Source organism: Sus scrofa, chromosome 10, assembly GCF_000003025.6.
Source record: "Sus scrofa isolate TJ Tabasco breed Duroc chromosome 10, Sscrofa11.1, whole genome shotgun sequence".
In the NCBI taxonomy this organism is placed as follows: Eukaryota; Metazoa; Chordata; class Mammalia; order Artiodactyla; family Suidae; genus Sus; species Sus scrofa.
Window position 1 is genome coordinate 43,102,325 of NC_010452.4, and position 23,702 is coordinate 43,126,026.

At 47.2% G+C, this 23,702-nt stretch overlaps 1 protein-coding gene across 1 annotated transcript in view; it reads right to left on the bottom strand.

Annotated features, from left to right (window-relative positions):
* The window catches only part of CUBN (cubilin), a 311,762-nt gene continuing 288,666 nt past the window's right edge, over positions 607 to 23,702 (bottom strand). The window contains 7 exon segments of the mRNA XM_021064811.1: positions 607 to 1,120; positions 4,893 to 5,128; positions 7,430 to 7,595; positions 11,748 to 11,929; positions 12,853 to 13,000; positions 17,415 to 17,620; positions 17,957 to 18,119. Coding sequence (XP_020920470.1) covers positions 1,013 to 1,120; positions 4,893 to 5,128; positions 7,430 to 7,595; positions 11,748 to 11,929; positions 12,853 to 13,000; positions 17,415 to 17,620; positions 17,957 to 18,119 — 1,209 coding nt within the window. The 3' untranslated portion in view covers positions 607 to 1,012.

Sequence of the window (23,702 nt, forward strand, 5' to 3'; positions counted from 1 at the left end):
ATATATATTTTTTTAAAAAAGGCAGTTGCTCTTTTCTTCCTGCTAAGATCCACTTCTTTAGGGAGACAGAAAAGGAGGGAGGGGAGTTCCCATTGGTTAAGGATCCAGTGTTGCCATGAGCTGTGGTGTAGGTTGCAGATGTGGCTGGGATCTGGCATTGCTGTGGCTGTGGTGTAGGATAGCAGCTGCAGCTCTGATTCGACTGCTAGCCTGGAAACTTCCATGGGCCATGCCCATTCTTTTTTTCCCCCCAGGCCAGGAATGGAACCCACACCACAGCAGCAACCTGAGCCACAGCAGCAAGAGCACCGAGTCTTTGACCCGCTGAACCAGCAGGGAACTCCAATCCCATGTGCTTCATAAGACTTAGCCTAAGGTCTCTTGGTTAAAGGCAGCAGCAAACGTCATCAGAGCGTGGCTTAACCGTGGATAACGTCACACATCATGTTGCTAAAGTAGGAAAAGACAACAGTGGTACTTGGGGAAATGGAGGCGCAAAGAGTGGAGGAAGCTAATGCAAATGTAGGCAGCTTGGCTCTGGAGCGCCGCCCATCCTGAGGGGCTCATATGCTTTGTCCAAACACAAATATTCAACATGAAATTTTATACATACCCCATAGTGAAAGACAAATTTTAATGAGTTAAAAAAAACATAAACGCAGCATCATGGCTTAATTTCAACAGTTTATCACCCCCGATTTGACACTGACCCTGAACATCGTACTTGTCCTGTTTAATTAACTTTTGGAAATGTACCGCACATAAGCCATACTCATTTCCAACTCTTAAAGGGGTTTTAGACAATTCTGGCTCAAAGTATGAGACTAAAGAAGCTACATCCCACGTTCAAAAAGTACACACAAACACTGATTCCCCAACTTTGATGAACAGCACACACGTTCTTCTCCGTGGCACAGGCTAGGGGGTCAGGGATCAGGGCGGCAGAATTCTGTCCAGCCTGAGGTCTGAGGGCCCGGCCCCCGCGGGACGAACCAGGGCCGCCCCAGGCCATTCAGCTGGCCCAGGTCAAGCGGAGCGCCGACGGCCGGGCCGCCGCCTCGGCGTGAAACCTGATGAAGACCCGATGGGAGGAGGCCGCGAAGGGAGCTACGTCCGTGTCCTAACATGCAACAAGAGAGAGATGGAGAGAGAAGCAACGAATTAGATAGTTCACAAATCTGAACCTTCTTCCAGAAACGTTGCTTGGAGTAAAGAAGTTCGACGTAAAGAAGCCGTCTAGAATGTACAGTAAACTTGCTAACATTTGTAGAAGTAATCTTGCTGAGAATTAATGAGACTTCACAAAGGAATACTGCTGGGGGTGGGGAGTGAGAAGAAATGAGGGGTGACTGCTGGGGAGGCAGGGTTTCTTTTTAGGGTAATGGGATTTTTTTTTTTTTTTTAATGCCTGCACCCACAGCATATGGAAGTTTCCAGGCCAGGGACTGAATCCCAGCTGCAGCTGCTACTTATGCCACAGCCACAGCCACACCAGATCCTTTAACCCACAGTTCTGGCCAGGGATCAAACCCATGCCTCCGCATCTACCCGAGCTGTGGCAGTCAGATTCTTTTTCTTTGCTTTTCTTTTTTTTTTGGTCTTTTTTGTCTTTATAGGGCCACACCCATGACATATGGACGTTCCCAGGCTATGGGTAGAATTGGAGCTGCAGCTGCCAGCCTACGCCAGAGCCACAGCAACACCAGAGCTGAGCTGCATCTGTGACCTACACCACAGCTCATGGCAACACCGGATCCTTAACCCACTGACTGAGGCCAGGGATCGAACCTGCAAACTCATAGTTCCTAGTTGGATTCCTTTCTGCTGCGCCATGATGGGAGCTCCCTGCAGTCGGATTCTTAACCCACAGCGACACAGTGGGACCTCAGGAATGTTCTTAAACATTGTGGTGACAAGAGCAACACAACTCTCTGAAGTAACTGAAAACTATTGCATTTTGCACTTTAATGATATGAATCTGATGGTTTGTGAATTAAGTCTCAATAAAACTATCACTGAAAATTCAAGTTCCAATTCAAGTTCTTCCTGAAATTTTCACTTTTCTGATGGAAACACAAATATGCAGTTAAAACCTGCACATGAGTAAAGTATACAGCCCCCTTGACATCTGTGCTTTCCTTTGGGGGGAACAGTGTGTGTCTGTGTGTGCAGAGGAAAGGTGGGAAGATGGGTCTCTGTTTTCTCTTATTTCCAAACCATTCAACTAACAAGCATTTCTGCAGAGATTTCCATGCTTTTTTTCCCTTTTTTTTTTTAAGGGCCGCACCGATAGCATATAGAAGTTCCCAGGTTGGGGTCAAATCAGAGCTGCAGTGCCAGCTGATACCACAGCCGCAGCCATGTGGGATCCAAGCTGCATCTGTGACCTACACCACAGTTCATGGCAACATGGGATCCTTAACCCACTGATCGAGACCAGGGATTGAACCCGCATCCTCATGAATAGTAGTCAGGTTCTTAACCCACGGAATCACAATGGGAACTCCCCATGCTATGGGTATGACTTTTGGCCTGAGAGATATAAAAAAAATGAACCAAACACACAAACAGCCCTGCTCCCATGCAGCTGATATTCTAATGGGAGGAGGTGACACAGGAAGCAAGTAAGTCAGTAAAATATACAGAGGTTGAGACCATCCTGGAGGCAGAGTGCATCACACACGGTCAAAGTCCTGCTGGGGTTCTCTTCCCTCTGTCCTACCCAAGCGTCATCAAAAACCAGACTTCTTTCCAAGACAGTGAATTACTCAGGTGGGTCCAGGACAGGGATTTTTTTTTTCCCCTAAGAGATCTATCAGAGGACACACAATATTGTACATTCCTGTACAATATGCATGTGATGCATTTACTGGGGTCCCTCTTCTGTGGGCCCCTGTGAATAACTACAAGACAGTATCTACTGGTCAGGTGGCCCAAATTTCTTCCCCAGAATCAGCTCTGTGTATAAAGAGAGCTTCACTGTGTGAGACAGTTTACTGAAGTGCTGCCTGTAAATCCCAAGAACTTCATTCACTAAACTAGGCTGCACCCCTGCAATGGAAAACCCTCCAGTGATTAAATACAATATACTAGTTTGTTTGATGAGAAGGTAAATGTTAATGATGTATCAGTCAGTGACAAAAAAACATACCACAAGACAGGGTAAAATACACATGCATATGCAAATATATTCAAAATGTGTTTAGAAGAATATACGGGAGAATTCTCAGGGTTTTAGAAAAATGTATCTTTTGTGATATGTCTGAAAATTGCATTTATCAATTTTACAAACTGTGTTATATTCAAAAAACTTTCTAGATTTCCAGCAAATGTAATTTCTCTGTCAGCTTTGATTAGGAAGCATGAATGAGCAAAGAGCAAAATAATAAGAGGTAACTTCTCATCAGTAGTCACATTTCCCTTATATGAAAGCTGCCAACACCTACTTGCCCATCAGAATGGGAGGGCAGTGAGGGCAGAGGCAAGCTATTGAGTCAAGGGCAGAGTCTACCCTAATGTCTAGGCAGACCTACTACATCTGATATTTACAAAAGCAAACTATTAGTCTCCAGGCCAATTATTAATATCCCTGTGTATTTCTTCAAAGAATTTTCACAATTTTAAGCAAGAAGGGAATTAAATGGAGCCAAGCACCCAAATTTTCTACACAACCAGCCCGCTGTAAGGGTGGGTTCCACATTATGGATTCAACCAACCACAGAATCCAGCAGATTCTAGAACCTGCGGATAAGGAGGACTGTCTGCATTCACTGGACGAAGCCAGTTTTTACAGTGGACTTGGGCATCCAAGGGTTTGGCATCCATGGTGGGAGGTGGGTGGATCGTGAGCTGCAGAGTCATGGAACCAATCCCCTGTGGATGCCGGACCCTGAGGAAAGACTAGTTCTCATGCAGAGATAACATGGATAGCCAATCCTGGACGGTGCGCTGAAACCACATACAGGGCTTTCAACCAACAGCATGCCATAGATCCTTCCTCAGAAATTCTGATTCTGTAGGGTGAGTTGGGACCGGAAGTCTGTAATGCTAAACAAATGCACAGGCGATGCCATGCACAGTCCAGTTTGGTAACTCTTACTATTACTTTAATGCAATGCCCACTAGGTGGCACTCATGTTCCCAAAATAAAAAGGAAAGTCTGAAAACCGAGTTTGTAAAAGCGCTTCGGGCTGCAGGGCAGGTCCTAACCATTCCCCATACCTCAGTGCACATATGCCAGTCGCAAAGGCCCAGTCCATCCCTCCCCCACCTGTCCCCTTTGGTAACTAAGTTTGTTTTCAAAGTCTGTGAGTTTCTCTTTCTGTTCTGCAAATGCATATGCATCCTTTAGCACATTTGTATCCTTTAGCACAGAGAACTCGACCCAGTATTCTGTGACAGTCCATGTGGGAATGGAATCGGAAAGAGAATGGGTGTGTGTGCCTGCCCGAGTCACTGTCTTGTGCAGCAGAAACGATCACATCCTGTACATCAACTCTACTTCAATAAAACTTTGAGAAAAAAGTACATTGGCTCTGTAATTGCACACCTCTGCCTTTAAAAGTAGATACTAAGCTACTTTCATTTTTTAAAAATAATATCTAGGGGAATTCCTGTCGTGGCACAGTGGAAACGAATCCAACCAGGAACCATGAGATTGAGGGTTCACTCCCTGGCCTCGCTCAGTGGGCTAAGGATCCGGCGTTGTCGTGAGCTGTGGTGTAGGTGGCAGACATGGCTCGAATCCCGCATTGCTGTGGCTGTGGCGTAGGCTGGCAGTGGTAGCTCTGATTCGACCCCTAGCCTGGGAATCTCCATATACCACGGGTGCGGCCCTAAAAAACAAAATAAAATAAAATAACTGGGAATTTTTAAACGTTAGTTTTACTCACTGCGCCACAGTATGGTCCAGAGGATGGAGAATTTGCATCAGGTCCATCGTAGAGCATGAGGTAGTTCTGGACACACTCTCCGGGGTCGTCAATGCTGATAAAGGAAAAGCTGACAGTGACAGGTCTTCCACCAGGAGCAATGATGACCCATTCGCAGTGAGTGTGGTTGGGGTAAGTGCCGGGATAGCCAGGGCTGGTGACCAAGCCGCTGTCTCCATAAAGAGTCCCGCCACAGCCTGCAAGCAAACAGGTGCAGGAAGTTTGAGTCAACCAAGTGGAACCATCCAGCAGGCTTTAGTGCGTATAAGGCACAACAAGGCACAGTTATTTTCTTAAGGGTCCGAGACCCTTAGCAAGAAAAGTGGAGGCAGAAACGCTTCTCTCATCCTTTCTTTGGGCTACATCCCTCTCACTCCCTCAGCACCTGCCCCCCCCCTTCCCCGCCCCTGCCCCACCTCCCCCGTACATTCCTCTCCCTGCCCATCGTGACTTAGGCTCAGGAATAGGGTTCCTTCAGGTCTCTTTGAAAAGAGTGGGTGGATTTACAGCATTGTGTCAATTTCTGCTGTACAGCAGAATGTCAACACTGTAAATCAACTATATGCTAATAAAAATAAAGTTTAAAAAAGAGAGAAAGAGCAAAGAGTGGTTGAGAACACAGTGGGAAAACCAAGACTTGACAAAGTAACAGTAGGAGAGAGTGGAGTGGATGTTGGCACTTTTGAGGGTGCAGAGCTCTCCCCGGGCAGGGAGTCGATAATGAAGTAAGATTAAAAGTGAAATTCTGTATTACTCAGCCATAAAAAAGAATGACATAATGCCATTTGCAGCAACATGGATGGAACCAGAGACTCTCATATTGAGTGAAATGAGCCAGAAAGACAAAGACAAATACCATATGATATCACTTATAACTGGAATCTAATATCCAGCACAAATGAACCTTTCCATAGAAAAGAAAATCATGGACTTGGAGAATAGATTTGTGGCTGCCCGATGGGAGAGGGAGGGAGTGGGAGGGATCGGGAGCATGGGGTTATCACATACAACTGAGAATAGATTTACAAGGAGATCCTGCTGAGTAGCATTGAGAACTATGTCTAGATACTTATATTGCATCAAAACAAAGGGTGGGGAAAAATGTATACATGTAAGAATAACTTGATCCTCATGCTGTACAGCGGGAAAAAAAAATTACAAATACATTAAAAAAAAAAAAAAAGTGAAACTCTGGGGCAGAGCCAAAGAAAGAGGTGCTCTTTTAAGTTGTGGCAAGAATTACTGGATTATAAAAGTGACTTTACCAGGCTTATAACTGACAGTTCCAAGACTGACATACTTAAAATGCCAAACCTCTGAGTATTGGTGTTGATTTGTTTAATTGGTGAATTTGCACAGGAAAGTTGTTAATTAGACCAGATAGCCATGGGTATCTGGAGAATCTGTGCACAGGAAGAAATCGTGTGGCTTAGTTAAAAAGCACTGGGCTGGGTTTCTGACCAATGGAGGTTTAGTTCCGCCTCTGACACAATCCACCTGTGCATTTAAGGCAACTCAATTTGGTGGTTTAGTTCCTTATTTGTAAAATTAGGGCATGGAAATCTTTTACTGTTTTTTCAGGTACCAAGAAGCCATTATCTACAACTGTCTTGATAGAAGCCTTTTTTAGTTCCCCAGGATACTCAAAATGAGTCATTTTTGTCATTTTTATTTTGAAAGTTTTTAGGTAATTGGGGGGACATTTCATAATGGTATTTCTTCTCTTTTGAGTTAAATGTATTGGCATAACTTAAATTTCCTTCACTTATCAGTAAGCAGCCAACCAAACATGCAGGCAGGTGCTTACTGCCTCGTAAAAGCCATTAACCTCCAGGACTGCCAAGAAATGGGGCACCTCCAAGGAGCACGGCTGCTTATGCCTATGCAAGCATGTGTTTATATCTTGGCTTTGAGGCAAACATTTTTTTTTTAATCCTCAGAGAACTACCTCTATGATCAAACCAAAAGTGAAAAATATGACAAAATCAGAATGTGTAAAAACAATGTAAAAATCTATATTATCTGTACTTAGATATAAATACATATTCTTTACTATGTCAAAATAATGAATACAAGTAGAATTTAAAAAATCTCTATACTTTCATTGTGAAAAAAAAACCTCAACCTTTTTTTTTTTCTTTTTTTTCCTATTTTAGGGCCACATCTGTGGCATATGAAGTTCCCAGGCTAGGGGTTGAATCCGAGCTGCAGCTGCCGGCCTACACCACAGCCATACCGGATCTGAGCCACATCTGTGGATTCTTAACCCACTGAGTGAGGCCAGGGATCGAACCCGCATCCTCATGGATACTCCTAGGGTTCATTACTTCTGTGACGGGAACTTCAAAACAAAAAAAACCCTCTACTTTTAACAGAAAATAATCAGGTACACAGATGGAGAAAAAAAATATCAGATCACTTGGAGTGTCTTTTTCTATTAGACACTGTAGGCTTTTCTTAGCTGCATTATTTTCCTTTTCAAAGTGCCATTGTCTTACCAGAGGGTGATGAGGTCCAGATGATTTCATAGCCACGACCCGAAGTTGCACTATCGCTCTTAAACCGCAGGTACAGGTCACGACTCTGAGAGAAAATGGGATTTGGCAGCAGAGTCCCACAGTACTTGCCAAGCAGTGGCGAAGTGCTCTCGCTTCCATTTCTTACCTTTAAAAAGGAGTTGTTATGATTCAAAAGCGAGTCTGCGAGCTCTGTTCTTGCCATGTCAGTTGTTATCTGCTTCCCACCAGTCAGCTGTGTTTGTTCCCAAAACCTCTTTGTATCAGTTGTACTTGATATTGTAATTATGCAATTTAAATATTATATAAGCCAAAGAATTATAAGTGTGTAAAAGAATTGTTTCTCTGAAAGCTCAACTGAATATTTTGGAAAGACTTGCGAAAGGTCAGCCACTAATAAATATTGCTATCAGAAAATAAATAAATAAAAAGGAGTCATTATTACACTTGGATGTATTGAAGCTTCTTCTCTGACTTATCATACTATACATTAAGACGAGAGACAAGGGGCATGACAATGTTTTGGGAAAAACTTTGTCTTTTTCTGTACTTAATAAAGGGTTAGTACATGCAGAAGTCACCTTCACTTGCGAAGGAGAGAAACGTTCAATTTGTAGATCAAAAACCATGTGCATTTCGATCCGGAAATATCTGTTCATCTCCAGTGATTAAAACATGAAAGCATGTTTCTATAACTGACCAGTTGATTGGTATGTGACAAACCAGTTATATCTTTGTTCTTAGATATTTTGAAGAATATAAAGAGAATTTTAAAAAGATGGGTGGGGTGGAATTTCTGCCATGGTGCAGTGGGTTAAGAATCTGACTGCAGTGGCTGAAGTTGCTTTAAATGTTTGGGTTCAATCTCCAGCACAGCCGGCAAAAGGATCTGGGGTTGCCGCAGCTGAGGGCTTGGATTCAATCCCTGGCCCAGGAACTTCTATATGCAGGAACTTCCATATGCTGTGGGTTTGGCCATAATAGAAATAAAAAATAATAAAATTAAATTAAAAAGATGGGTGGCAGAAAAATATTTTCAGCTTTGTTTCCAGAAAGCTCTGTTATACTTTATTCATCACACTGCACGTATGTTTTTTTTTCTCTCCTTGAAAATGGCTCGGTTATAAAGGGGCTATGAAAAACTGCATTGCACAAAATATTGACAAAGTTCAAAACAAAATGAATTTCTATCTGCGAAAAGGACATAACTCAATAAACCTATAAAATGTCTGACTGTTTAGATATACTTTAAAAACACATTGTGAAGCTGAATTGATTGTTTAAATTCACGTGTGGAGTAGACACGTGAAAACAGGAAGGCAGGCAGCGTGTGAGCCAGGTAACCACGCCGCACACGCACCCCTTTCCATCCCCCAGCCCGGCTCCCGCTGCACGTTCACAGGAGTAGCTGAGGAGGCCTCCTGAGGGGTTCGAAAGACAGGCCATCCAGGCGGTAGAGTTGGAACTAGCCCCACATGTGCAAACACTGATTTTACAGGCTTTTTTGTTTTGTTTGTTTTTTTTTTACAGCCTCACCCTTGGCATATGCAAGTTCCCAGGCTGGGGGTCTAATCGGAGCTGCAGCTGCAACTACACCACAGCCACAGCAATGCGGGATCGGAGCCACATCTTCAACCTACACCACGGCTCATGGCAGTGCTGCATCCTTAACCCACTGAGTGAGGCCAGGGATTGAACCCGAATCCTCATGGATACCAGTTGGGTTCATTTCCACTGAGCCACAATGGGAACTCCCCGTGTTGATACATGTATTTAAAATCTTGGAAGTGCCTCCATTCCCTTTTTCATCCCACAGTTGGGGACATGGGGTTAACTGCTCGTTGTCTTAAGTCACAGAGTGTCCTCAGAGGTGTGGTGGGGAGACTTGGCAGGTTGTGCCGATCTGGAGAGGTTCCTTTAGGTCTAGGGAGTAGCCAGTGGGAGAGAAGAATGCCTTTCTGATGCTTTGGGCTTATTCTGCTTAGCGTTTAAAGAAAGTGGCCTTGCCATGGATGAAGGAGCCCTCAGCGGCCTGCAGAGGGCAGCCGTGTCTGGGAATGCCTGGCCTGCACCACTGTAGTCTTGGCTTTGGGTCTTTTCCCCCTGGTTCTCTTTAGACGCTTGGAGAGGAGGAGTGAGATAGGAATTGCCACTGAATGTGCTAATGACAGGCTGTTCATTTCTCTCCACACGGGAGGAATGGGACAAGGAGCAGTGAGCATCTCGGGGACATTAGATGACTCTGAAAGGGGAGATGATGCAGATGGGGTCTGGAGCTTGCCCTTTGCGTGGTAGGGAAGCAGTAGGAATCCTTGGTAAGAAATTTCTTTTCCCAGGGGTTCCCATTGTGGCACAGCAGCATTGCCACGCTGTGGCTTAGATTTGACCTCCATTCTGGGAATTTCCACATGCTGTGGGTGTGTCTGAAAAAGCAAAAAAAAAAAAAAAAAAAAAAAAAAAAAAAAGAAAAAGAAAGAAACAGAAAAGAAAAAATACCCTTTCCCAGAGTTCCCTTGTGTCTCAGCAGGTTAAGGAGCTGGCATTGTTACTGCAGTGGCTCTGGTTGCTGCTGTGCTGTGGGTTTAATCCCTGAGCATGACCAAAAAAATTTTCTGTTCCCATCACTGATAACATGAATGGAATGCTGCGGCCGCCTGCTGATAAACCGCAGTAGAATCTTCCCGCCGAAAACCAGACACAGCTGTCCTTACGGGTCTAAGCTGCAGCTTCCTGTCGTTGCTTGATGGATGGGAAGTTTCAGACCCGTTTCTCTGGGAGGAGGAAGGGCAGCTGAGAGGGGCCATGTCACCCCCACCTGCTGGAACGCTAGCCTTTGCTCTCCTGCACCCGGGGGCAAAGGGCAAAGTTAACTCCAGTCCTCAAGGGTCAACCCAGCCTGATGGAAACCACAAGGAGCTGGCTGTGGCTCTGAACTGCGGGGGCTGTTCTTCCTTTGTCTGCACCCCGCTCCCCTCGTTTCTGTTGCACCCCCATCCCTGTAACTGCTCAGCCTTGTGGTGGGGGAGGCGCGTAGGTCTGAGTTTAATAATTTGAAAGATGCAAACAATAGTCTTTCTCTCCTCATTTCCTGCCAGCTATATCCACGTCCCCCCAGTTTCCTACCACGCCTAGTGGTCCCCATGAAAAAGGCATGAGCTCCCTCTGAGCACATTCCTCTAGGTTGAGAATAGTCGTTCACAGAGGACTTTGATGAGTCCTACAGGGGGAGCGTTGCAGGATAATGAAACTCCATAATGGGTGCAGAGAAGCAAAGCAACTTGTTGGAAACCTTAGCAAAACCTGGCAAGTACGAGAAGTAAGGCGGACGTAGGGGGTCCCAGGTAAGGTTTAGATGGAGCTTCCCTTCATAGCAGATCCTGCCTCTGGGTACAGGCCTGGCGCTGCATCTCCCTTTGTGTCCTAAGCATGGACACATTTCCAACAGAGTTTGCAAGAGACAGTGGAGGGAGCTCCAGGACGTTCTTGGCAAAATGCAGACATTGAGCTCCTCACAAGGGAGGGGTCCCTCTCGGTGTGTGTGGGGGGAGGGCCAACAGTTCCGCATCACTTCGTTTTATCTTTACACCCAGCTCACTGCTTAAAGCCAGAGCCCTCCTCCATCTCCAAAATGAGCACTTTGCGCTTGGACCTCCCTGTGGTCCTTCTGGTCTCAACTCGCACATCAGCTCCTTCAGGAGGCTTCTCTTCAGTTCCTATTGTGGCTCAGTGGTAATGAACCCGACTAGCATCCATGAGGACACAGGTTCGATCCCTAGCCTCGCTCAGTGGGTTAAGGATCCGGTGTTGCTGTGAGCTCTGGTAGAGTTCACAGATGTGGCTCGGATCTGGCATTGCTATGGCTATTGTGTAAGCCAGCAGCTGCAGTTCCTATTCAACCCCGAGTCTGGGAACTTCCATATGCTGCAGCTGTGTTCCTAAAAAGACCAAAAATAAATAAATAAAATAAATACATAAATAAAAAATAAAAAAAGACAAGACACTCCTCTGTCCCCAGACTGATTAGGTAGCCCTAATATGCTGGAGGTGATGACTTCCTGTCTCTCCCATCAGACTATGAGCCTCTGGGGGACCCTGCACATGTCGTGTTTCCTACTGGATTGCTGGTGTCTGGACCTCGGAGATGGCTGGTAACTGTTTAGAGACTGAAAGAAAAGTGAGTAACACAGCGACACGAGGAAGGACTCTACGATGAACAGCAGCGAAGTAGAAAGTGGAAAATCTTCCCGGGAGCCATTCTCTCGTAAACAATTCATTTGCTCGACGGTCAAAGGTCTGTTACCTCCAAGAAGTCCCGCGTGCATCCGCCGGAGTCCTCGAGGCCGAAGGCGTGGAAGAAAAGGGAGATGGTGTGGTTTTGGGGGGCCCTGAGGACGACGGCGCAGTCCGCGTCGCTGGCGTAGCCGGCCGGCCAGCCGGGGCTCCGGAGGCGGCCGAACGCCTTCTGGTACTCGCGGCTGCAGCCTTGGAGGAAAGACGAGATGCCCCATGGAGGGGGCGTCCCCGTATTTAACGCCCTTTCACCTTGACAGCAATACTTTTAAAAGACTGTGAAGTGGGAACCCACCCCAGGAGAAAGCGCATCCAGCCTCCTCGTTTACCTCTGAGGTCACTGAGACCCTGGACGTGAAGCGAAGGGTGCACTGAGCAAATTCAGTGCAGTGTCTGGACGGAAACCACCCACCCCGTGGGACATCGGAACCATGAAGGCTCTCCTTTGGTGAAGAACATTCTAGCCTTCTCTGTGCTTTTCTGAGGACACCGAGGTGGAGCTGGCTGCCATGGAGACCACGGGGCACGAAGGCTCTGCCTCCAGGACAGAGGGTTGCACGAGGAGTTTTCCTCAAATCCTCCGAGGAACTATTTGTTCTCAAAGCCCTGACAAATGACTGTCCTTGATTTCTGGTAAAAAACACTCAGAGTATTTTTATGTGCTTGTTTTCAGCAAGGGCCGCTTTGGGCCTAATCAAGCTTGAAAGGAGTGTCACAGGAAGTGCTCTCTGGAAATAAACATCTCCGTGACAGTAAGAAAGCAACTCCTCCAAGGCTCCTTGGGTTTTCCAAAGTGATTTTCCAAGATGTAGTGATTCCTCTGTGTGCTTAAGTGAATAATTAATACAATAACTGGTAGGCTTTTGAATTAACTAGAGGAACTTTGAAGAAGATACTGCTATTCTAAACATTTTAATTAGTATTTTATTTACTTTTCCTCTCTAGAAGGCAGCTTTAGTAATTTGCTAAGCTGGACCAGGCTTTTGGGGAAGGGTCTAACCTCAGGGGCATTTGGTTTCTATTAACAAGCCTTGACTGATTCACAGGGGTCAAGTCTAGTAGTCACTGTCCTGACGGGGGTTTTTCTAAATAAAAGAGGCATCCCCAGGGCTCACCTGCAATCCGGTAGGTAAAACCCACTCTAGAGTCTGTGTTGAAAACTTCAGACTTGAAAATGATGATCGCGGTGCTCAGGGAAGAATAAAACGTGGGTACAGCTGAAGCATTTCTGCCACAGAACCGAATTCCTGGATTTCCATTTCTCTGCAATGAAGTGGAAGCCAAATGGCAGGAGATGTAGATTCCAAAGAGAATAGGCCATAGCAGAAGTTAAAGTGCATCTAGGGAGTCCCTATTGTGGCTCAGTGGAAAGGAATCCAACTGATATCCATGAGGACGTCGGTTTGATCCCTGGCCTTGCTCAGGTGGTTGGGGATCTGGTGTTGCCGTGAGCAATGGTGTACGTCAGGGATGTGGCTCAGATCCCACCTTGCTGTGGCTGTGGTGTAGGCCAGCAGCTACAGCTCTGACTCCACCCCTAGCCTGGGAACCTCCATAGGCCTTGGGCGCAGCCCTAAAAATAGTAAAAAAAAAAAAAAAAAAAAAATTAAACTGCATCTAAAAATGCAGCTTAGGGAGTTCTCCTTGTGGCTCAGCAGGTTAAGAATTCGACATAGTGTCCATGAGGATACAGGTTCCATCCCTGGCCTCCCTCAGTGCGTTAAGGATCTGGTGTTGCACAGGCTGCAGTGTAGGTCACTGATGTGGCTCAGATCCCCTGCTTCTGTGGCTGTGGGTAGGGTGGCAGCTGCAGCTCCGATTCGACCCCTAGCCTGGGAACTTCCATATGCCACAGGTGTGACTGTAAAAAGAACAAATTTTTAAATAAACATAAAAATGCAGCTTAAATATTTAGCCCTGGTGGCTAATCACAGAGTCTGAAACACTCTGTGCAAGACTTCACGTTGGAATCACAAACGGCTCCATTCTCTGAGGGGCGGGGTGGGGTGGGGGAGCCGAGTTTCTGCTGAAACCACAGCACAGACGCCTGTGGAACCGAGCAGGACCCAGGAGGCGCCGCCAGAGGGGACCCCACTCGTGTCTCCACCTAGCTTTTCATCTAGAGAAAAACTTTAGTTAAAGAATCAACTTAATCAGAAACGTGAGAAAATACAGAGAAAGAGGAACACAGTCAAGCAAGACGGTGATAGTTGAGCCATTTGACCAAGTCAAAGACCTTTAGTTACTCCTCGAAGGCGACAGTTAAGATTCTGAGCCACGTCCTTGGGGCCGCCGTGCAGGTGCTGAAGCCCCCACCGGGTGGGAGAAGGCAGCTGTACGCTGCCCACAAGCACAGAGACCCCAGACTGGCCAGAACCAGAGGGTGATGACGCTGAGTCCCAATGACCTCACCACCACCCAGGCAGGAGCATGTCCATGAGCTGACCACGCCCTGCCCCTGGACACTCGTCGAGGACCCCTCACTGCCCCCTCCATGGGGCACAGTTCTTGGGGCACTAGCCTGCTGTGTCCGCTCCTTCCTGGCAATGAAGCTGCTTGTTCTGTTTCCTCCAGCTCCATCTTCGCGTTTCTGTCTGGCATCGGGATAGAGAGGCAGCCAGTATTTTAGCAACACCTGCCCACTGAAAACAAGCCCTTCCTCCCGTGCTGTTCCTACCCAGGCCTGTGCCAGGCTCAGAAGGCACCTGGGCTGCCCGAGCTCCCAGTTCTCCTCCTGGGCCTTCTCCTCGTCCTGAACTCCGTCAGACTCACCCACACTCTCCGGGGCCCCTTCCTGCCCCTCAGCAAACATGCCCAGGGCTCTGGCACTGCCTTGAATCCACTGTAATGAGGTTCCTGGTCCCCCTGTAAGACCTGGGCTGCCTCAGCTCCTCTCAAGAGGTGAGGATAAACACGGGCTAACGAACGCCTCCCAGTTCTCACATGAAAGCAACTGGCCCCCAAGCCAGGACCCTGGCTGCCTCTCACGCACGAGGTCAACCCTGACACTGAGGTGGGGGGGAGATGCGCCCCTGGCTTTGTCAGGCCAAGTGCACTGGGCCTGGCTTCACCTCCACGTCAAGGGGAAAGTGAACGGCAGGAACTGAGCTCTGCTGGGGTAAAAAGATGACAACCTCAATCACTCCTGGGGTCAAGGAGACCCCCCGCCAAATACACTAGCGCAGAAGGACTCCTGGGGTCAAAAAGGGAGGGGGCGCCAGGCCATAGTAAGTCCTGGTCACCATCCTATAACCTTCGCTCTGGAATCCACCTTGACCAACCGACTGGGGAGGGCCCCGGGTCCGGTCCGGGGTGAGAAATAAAACAAGATGACTGGCCAAAGGGAAACAAAGCCCCAAAGACCTGTCCCATATAAGTGATTTAAATCCCCTCTCTGGCACTTTCCTCATCCAGGGGGGCGCCCACACCCACGCTCCTTTGGGGGTGTGTTACTGCTTTGCTTCTGACTTAAATAAATAAACGCCTTCTCTGTGTGCCCTCCCACGTGTTGAACCGTGTCTCCAACCATAAACCCTGTACCCGTTTTCACAGTCTTCGCCTCCATGAAACATTCTCACTTTCAACAGGGGGCAAGAATCAGGGCGATTCTGCTCTGAGTCTAGCAGCTCTAGCGGCTGGGACTCCTAGGTTTCGCCCAGGCTGCCCAGGTTCAGTTCCTGAGCAGAGAACTAAGACCTCGCTTCGAGCTGTCACTCACTGCTGTCTCTCTGAGACCAATACCTGATGCTCCGGGGCACCTGCGGGAAGGCCCGCTCCCCAGTCTGTGTGCCAACTCCTGTGCCCGTCTCTGCCCCTGCCCCCCGTGCCTGCGGTACTTTCCCTGCATTGTCAGCCGCCCCCTTACACATCTCAGCCCTTCCCCACTGTGGCCTCGAGGGAAACCTGGGTCCCCAGCAGCCTCCTGGGGGAGCCTATTCTCTTCCCACACCCCACAAACCCTGTGTAGGGACAGGGGTGGCTGGAGGGGAGGGGGACACCCCAGGGTCCCCAGCACAGCATCCATCACTGGCTCAAAGTGAGTTCTCTTCTTAGGGTAACTATATCTGGCCAAAGATACCCTCTGACCCTTTCATCATTCTCACCGCCCTTGTGGTTCTTAAAGACCTGTGGGGTCCGAGATCACCGTCCTCTTCGGCAGCCCAGGTACTTCCTGACCCTTGAGGAGTCCAGGTTTTGATGGATGATCCACTGAGCATCCTGACTTTTCCTTCCCATACCAGTGACTTTTTTTTTTAACATAAATTTTTAAAAAAATTATAGTTGATTTACAATGTTGTGCCAGTTTCCTCTGTACAGAAAAGTGACCTGGTCATCATATATATATATAATACATATATATGATATATATATGATATATATATATATATCATATATATATATTCCCTTTTTTTTTTGTTTGTGTTTTTAGGGCTGCAAGTTGTAGCATATGGAGGTTCCCAAACTAGGGGTCCGATAAGAGCTGCAGCTGCCGGCCTAAGCCACAGCCACAGCCACGCCAGATCCAAGCCTCATCTGCAACCTACACCACAGCTCATGGCAATGATGGATCCTTAACCCACAGAGCGAGGCCAGGAACCAAACCTGCATCTTCATGGATGCTAGTCAGATTCGTTTCCACTGAGCCACGACAAGAACTCCTACATTCCTTTCCTACTCTATCTTCCACCATGGTCTGTCCCAAGAGACTGGACAGAGTTACCTGTGCTGTACAGCAGGACCTCGTTGCTTAGCCGTCTAAAGGTAACAGTATGCATCTCCTAACCCCAAACCCCCAGGGATGCACCAGTGACTTTTGTCTCTGCTCTCCGTGGTTCCCTATCCAATGCCAGGCATCTGGACAGACCTTTCCATCATCACAGACAGATGGTGCCTGCATCACACAACCCTTTCATGATCTTCCAACTGCGTCTTCTCTTTCTACTCTTGGACCCTGTGAAAGTTCCACTCACTCTCCATCACCCATTTCTTACCTTTCCTCCCTCTCTACCAGGCTGGAGTCCTTTGTTCTCTCGTTTATTTATTTATTTGTTTTTTTAGGGCCACACCTGTGGCATATGGAGGTTCCCAGGCTAGGGGTTGAATTGGAGCTACAGCTGCTGGCCTACACCACAGCCACAGCAACGCCAGATCCAAGGTACATCTGTGACCTACACCTCAGCTCACGGCAACGCCAGATCCTTACCCCACTGAGCGAGGCCAGGGATCAAACCTGAGTCCTCAGAAGGACTAGTCAGGTTCATTACCACTGAGCCATGACGGGAACTCCCCAATGGCTTCTTAACTGATCCCTTCAGGTTAGTCTATGCACAGATCCCACTAACTGCAGAAGCATTTCTCTGTGGGGTACTGGCATCACCAGAGATGCTCATGAAAGCTTTAGGTGGATGAGCCAGTGGTGGTGGGATTCGTCTCTGGGGCCCCCGGGCTGTGCACTTGTATCAAGACACCCAGATGTTTCTTTTGCCCCTGACCGGCAGACCAAGCTCAGGCTTCCTAATGCTTATAAATGGAAGGTTTTGCAGATGGCCAAAAACCACATTAGGCTGGAAGCAACTCTGAGAATTTGGTTCATCGTGCCCTCATTACTTCAAGCGTTTTTTGCAGATACGGGTGAGGAGGTCACAGCTGTGACTGTCATTCATCCCATAATCATTACCTCTGGGGGGTCCCGAAACTCTAAGTAATTCTGGTCGCAGTCCTGTGAGTGCAGCTGAAATGTCCACACGGTTATCTCGACTTGCTGATGCAGAGGCGCTTCGATGACCCAAGTGCAGGTGGTCAGTGGGACATCTGGGTCTGAGGAACTGGGGGACCAAATACTTTGTGAGGTCCAAGTTGCATTATATGTTCCGCCACAAGGCACTGGGATGAGAAAAAAGAACCAATTTATGAGACACTGGCCCTGTAACTCATCACACACACACTGTTTCAATGTCAAATTCCAGCCCAAAGGAGCTATATTTACATCACTCTATGAAGGATTCACTGTATCAATTCTTGGCTAAGAATTGTACCAAATTTGTACCATGAATTAGGCACAGAGTAATGAATGCAGCGTTTTGTAACTGCCATTAAGCTAAGATAGTAATTAACATTGAGTTTGGTAATTAACATTGAGTTTAGACATAAGCATGGCATTATTTTTAGTGCATGAATACACACGTTTCATAACATGTAAAAATGTCTCGATTTACTCACTGTCCAGGAGGGTATAGGTAGCATTAAATCCTTCCCTTTCTAAAGATGAGTCACTGACAAACTGAACTGTAAGAAAGTTTCCAGAAGAGATGAAGGGAGCAGGTACGGTGGAACCACAAAATGTTCCTGCCAGGTTGGCATTTTCACTATCCCCATCATATAACTGGAAAGGAAAATAGTTCATTAGGTATCTATTATCCACAAAGATGTTGCATATTTTACACCAAGATGGATGTGATGTTACAACAGGTCACAAATAAGAATCTTGCACTGTTGTTCTCCCGGTGAGGTTTAATTTAGGAACAGAATTGCTATTGAATCAATTCTACTCTAATGATTTTCAGTAACAACCTGGTGTGATGTCTAAAATTTCTTCGCTCATTGGGAAAGTACTACCTGATTTGAAAAATAATGTGTCATCAGAGTCAGGAAGCCCCTTGATATCTTCACCTCTGTCCTCACCGACGAGCTGGTCTAAGCCATGTGATCGCCCATCTGATTCTCACCTCGGCTTCCCCATGGAGCATCCCCCCAACCCCGTTCTGCTCTTGTCACTCTTGAGTCTGTCCCCAACAAGTCAGCCGGAGGATACAGTTAAAATGTAAGTCAGACCAGGTCACTGCTCTGCCGAGAACTCTCCTCACGGCTTCCCGTCCATTCAGAGCCACTACCATGACCTCCTAGGATCTGCTCCCGCTCCCACGCCTGACCTTTCCCATCTGATCTCTCACTGTCTCCACTCTGCTCCTTGAGTGAACCTGGAACTTCGGTTTCCAGGCGGTTGCATGTGCTATTCCCTTTGCAGGGAATATTCTCTGATTGATTGATTGATTGATTTTTGCCTTTTTAGGGCCGCAGGAAAGGTTCCCAGGCTAGGGGTTGAATCGGAGATACAGCTGCCGGCCTACGCAGCAATGCCAGATCTGAGCCATGTCTGCGACCTACACCATGGCTCACGGCAACGCCGGATCCTTAACCCACTGAGTGAGGCCAGGGATCAAATCTGCGTCCTCATGGATGCTGGTCAGATTCGTTTCTGCTGAGCCACGATGGGAACTCCTGTTCTCTGATTGATCCACACAGTTTTCCTTCCCCTCTGTTCCTTTAGGTCTTTACTCAACTATCACTGACTCATTAACGCCTTCTCTGGGGAGGTCCCATTGTAGCTCAGCAGGTTAAGAACCCAACTAGTATCCAAGAGGATGTGATTCAATCCCTGGCCTCCATCAGTGGGTTAAGTAAGGATCCAGGGTTGCCGCAAGCTGCAGCTTAGGTCATAGATGCGGCCTGGATCCCGTCTTGCTGTGGCTATGGTGTAGGCCTGCAGCTGCAGCTCCCATTCCACCCCTAGCCTGGGAACTTCCATGTGCTGCAGGTGCAGCCATGGAAAAAAAAGAAACCCAAAAACAAAAACACTCTCTGACCACCTTATTTTGCATGCAAACTCTCCCAACATTCCTTTCCTCCTTTGCTGCTTCATTTTTTCTCCAGAGCATGTATTACCTTCCACAACCTCTATATATGTGTATATGTATCACTTATTTCATTGTCTTTCCCACTGAAGAGAATGCAAGTGTCTTGCAAGTACAGATTGCTGTCTGTTCTGTCCACTGCTACATTCCCAGTTTTCAGAAGAGTGTCTGGCACATAAAAGGTACTCAGTAAATTGCCAAGAAATGCAAAAGTGCTTCAAGCCCTCCCCAACAGCCCCCCCCCAAGTCATCTTTATGTCAATAAATGGCTCAGGCCTAACTCTTCAGCCATCCTTCCTTCCTTCCTGGCCCCGCCCACCGCCCACCTATTTTGCTCCACCCCCAAGGCTCTGTCTCCACTGTTCCCACCGGGTCCATCATCTTTATTGGAGAAACGTTTCCTAGGAGCTCTGGTTCCACAGAGCGTTCTCCATGGAGCCGCCTGAACACATGCAAGCTTAGAGCAGATTATGCTCCTGCTTGGCCTGCAACATTCCCACGGACCCCCTGCATCTCAGGGACAATCCACTCTCTTTCCCGAGGTCTGCAAGCCCCACCCCACCTGGTCTGGCCTCGGCTGCTCTTCCCCCCCCGCCCATCACTCCTCCCTCCCCTGACAAATCTTCCTGCTCTGTTCCTCCTGCTGGGAGCTCTCTCCCCTCAGCCTTTGAATACAACCCACTCCGCATCCTGGGGTCTCAGGTTCAGGTGTCCTCTCCTCTGAGAGCCCAACCCTATCTAATGTGCCCTCCCTGTTTGTTTTTTTTACTATAATCAAAACTATCTTATTTATTGCTTCTTTACTTCCGGTCTCCCCCCCCCCATTAAGTGTGTAAGCCCCAAGGTGGGGGGACTTTGATTATTTACTGAGGTGTCACCAGCACCCAAAATAATCCCTGGCACAGAAGCCTTTGACAAATGCCCGCTGAAATAGCCAGTGCTTGGCTTTCCATCACACCATTACTAGAAAACAAAGTTTTTGCCATCCGAGTGATCTCTATTGCATTGCAAAAGCAAATATCTATGTGTGGATCCAAATACTGAATTTATAACAGAACTATGATGGCTGACATCATTTTTATTTTTTATTTATTTCTTTATTTTTTGCTTTTTAGTGCCACACCCGCAGCATATGGAGGTTCCCAGGCTAGCGGGTCTAATTGGAGCTACGGCTGCCAGCCTACACCACAGCCAGAGCAACACAGGATCTGTGCTACGTCTGCGACCTACACCACAGCTCATGGCAAAGCCAAATCCTTACTGGATCCTAGTTGGATTCGTTTCTGCTGCGCCACGACAGGAACTCCTGACATAATTTTCAAATGCTGGGAATATATAAAATAGAAATGGTTAAAAAGTCATGTCTGGGGTTCCCATTGTGGCTCAGTGGGTTAAGAACCTGACATAGTATCCATGAGGATGCAGGTTCGATCCTTGGCCTCATTCAGTGGGTTAAGGATCCTGTGTGGTTTTGAGCTATGATGTAGGTTGAAGATGGGCCTAGGAGCCATGTTGCTATGGCTGTGGTGTAGACCAGCCCCTGCAGCTCTGATTTGACCCCTAACCCGGGAACTTCATATGCCTTGGGTGCGGCCCTAAAAAGAAAAAAAAAGGACACATTCAATAAATAAAAATAAGTCACGTCAAAGGAAACATAAATTTACCACTAGATGGCACTGTTTCCTCTGCTTAAACATGATTTTGGCAACCTTTTCAAGCCAAAAGAAACTGAAGAGTTGCTCTATCTAATCCTTTCATTCTGTGGAAGTGTAGATTTGCCAGGTTTTAGGTAATGTACTTTTTCTGGTAAACAAGTTAAAATTTTATTATCACCTTTCACATATGCATCAGCGAGCACTTTTCTTCTATGTACTGTGGGTGGGGATGCAGTGCTGGGTCTTGTGCATACAAGGATGCCTAAGGCACTTTCCCTACCTGCAAGACACTAATTTGACGCACAAATCAATGATGAAGGAGGATTCATAAGTTAAATGTGTGTGTGTGTGTGTGTGAAAATTATACATAAATAAGAGAAAAATGAGTGCCACAAGGGAATTCAGTCTACATGGGGAACCCAGAAGCTCACTGCGTTAGCACAGGCCTCACACAGACATGAGAACTGGCATTTAAAAGTAAGTAGGGGGTAGAAATGAATCTGACTAGGAACCATGAGGTTGCAGGTTTGATCCCTGGCCTCGCTCAGTGGGTTAAGGATCTGGCGTTGCCATGAGCTGTGGTGTAGGTCACAGACTCGGCTCAGATTTGGTGTTGCTGTGGCTGTGGCGCAGGCTGGCAGCTGTAGCTCCAATTGGACCCTTTGCCTGGGAACCTCCATATGCTGCGGGAGGGGCTCTAAAAGGCAAAAAAAAAAAAAAAAAAAAAAAAAAGTAAGCAGGGAGTTCCCGTTGTGGCTCAGCAGAAATGAATTGACTGGCTCTGTGGTTAAGGATCCAGAATTACTCTGAGCTGTGGTGTAGGCTGGCAGCTGCAGCTCCAATTTGACCCCTACTGGGACCTTCCATATGCTTCAGGTGTGGCCCTAAAGAGACAAAATAAAAAAGCAGACTTATGGTTGCCAGTGGGGGAGGAGTGGGGTGGACTGGGAGTTTGGGGTTAGGAGATGCAAACTATTGCATTTGGAGTAGATAAGCAATGAGGTCCTGCTGTACAGCACAGGGAACTGTGTCTAATCACTTGCGATGGAACACAGTGGAGGATAATGTGAAAAAAGAATGTATATAAGTGTATAACTGGGTTGCTTTGCTGTACAGCAGAAATTGACAACACTGTAAATCAACTGTAATAAAATATAAATAAATAAAAGGAAGCAGAGCCCTTCCAGACCAACAAAAGAGGAAGAACACCCCAGAACAGCCACGGAAGAAACAAAGGCCTGGCTTGTCTCAACACCTCCCCATCCGATGACAGCCTGGAGCTCAGGGTGTGAGAGACAACAGAGGTGGGATTTGGGACAGTTCACTGGGACAAGCCCTGCGTTTCCTATGCCTCATGGAAAGGACTTTGTATCTTCTCCTACCTGAATTGTAGGCTCTAACCTGGGTTCTGTTTATCTTTCTAAGGCCGCACCTGTGGCATATGGCAGTCCCCAGGCTAGGGGTCCAGTCAGAGCTGCAGCTGAGGCCACAGTCACAGCCATGGCAACACTGGATTCAAGCTGCATCTGTGACCTGTGCTCCTCCCAGGGATGGACCACTGACTGAATGGCTAAGCCCAGCATGTAAAGGAGGTTTTCCATGGGAACACTACCATCCCCTAGGGGGCGCTTTGCAAACGTGGAGTGTTTGGGGCTCATGACAATAACATGAGGCTATGGCTGAGATTTAGTGTTTTAGAAGCCCCACTGCAGAATCCCATCCAAAGGCACACGACAGTTCTGCACACTGAAGATTCATTCTCTGTCCTACACACCTCTGAAGGCCCTGCCAGACATTTGTGTAATAAAACCATTTACAATTATTTGATCCCAGCACCTAAGTCCATTCTCCACAGAAACACACAAATATTTTACACAGTTTTCATATGCACCCAATTTCCAAGAAGGCAACTGTTGTGTATGTTGAGGGGAGACAGGAGTTTGTTTTCTTGAGAACTATTTGAGTTTTTCTACTATTGTGCAAATTCACATTGTGGATGACTGCTGCTGTTGCATTCAGGTTGCAAAGAGAGCCGAGCCCTAGCCCTTTAAATTTACACTTGTCCCTTTGCCACGACTCCGCAGATAGAAGAGTCTAACTACTCTATCAGCTGACTTAGCAGAGTTGTGTCAGAGCACTGACATATTCAAATGCACACTATTTTATAGGCTTTCCTTTTCTTTCTCCTTTTCATTGCATTTCGCATAATTATAAACTGAAATCATGCATATCGTTAGGCTGTGGCATCAACGACTTTCATTTCAGAGGGTCAAAGAGACATTAGAAAATATTGGCTGTTCCAAGGGGCACTGGCTGAGGTGAGAAGAAATGTGAGGAGGGAGCCACCTCTTTTCTGCTGGTTCCCTACTTCCTGGCAGAGGAATGTCGGTCACACTCAGTTCTGAGCCCTCTCTGCTGTTGCACTCACTGCTCTCCACAGAGGAATCACTTAACCGATGGCTAAGTTGGGGTCAAGAAGCTGAATGCACACAGCGCAGCTCACAGCCCCCCCTTAACCTTCTCTTCGGGAGCCAGCCTCCCACAGGACGCGTGCCTTTGAGATGATCCTCCAAAATCCAGCTCAGCCACCTCATCGAACAAGACTTTCTGAACCCCAGA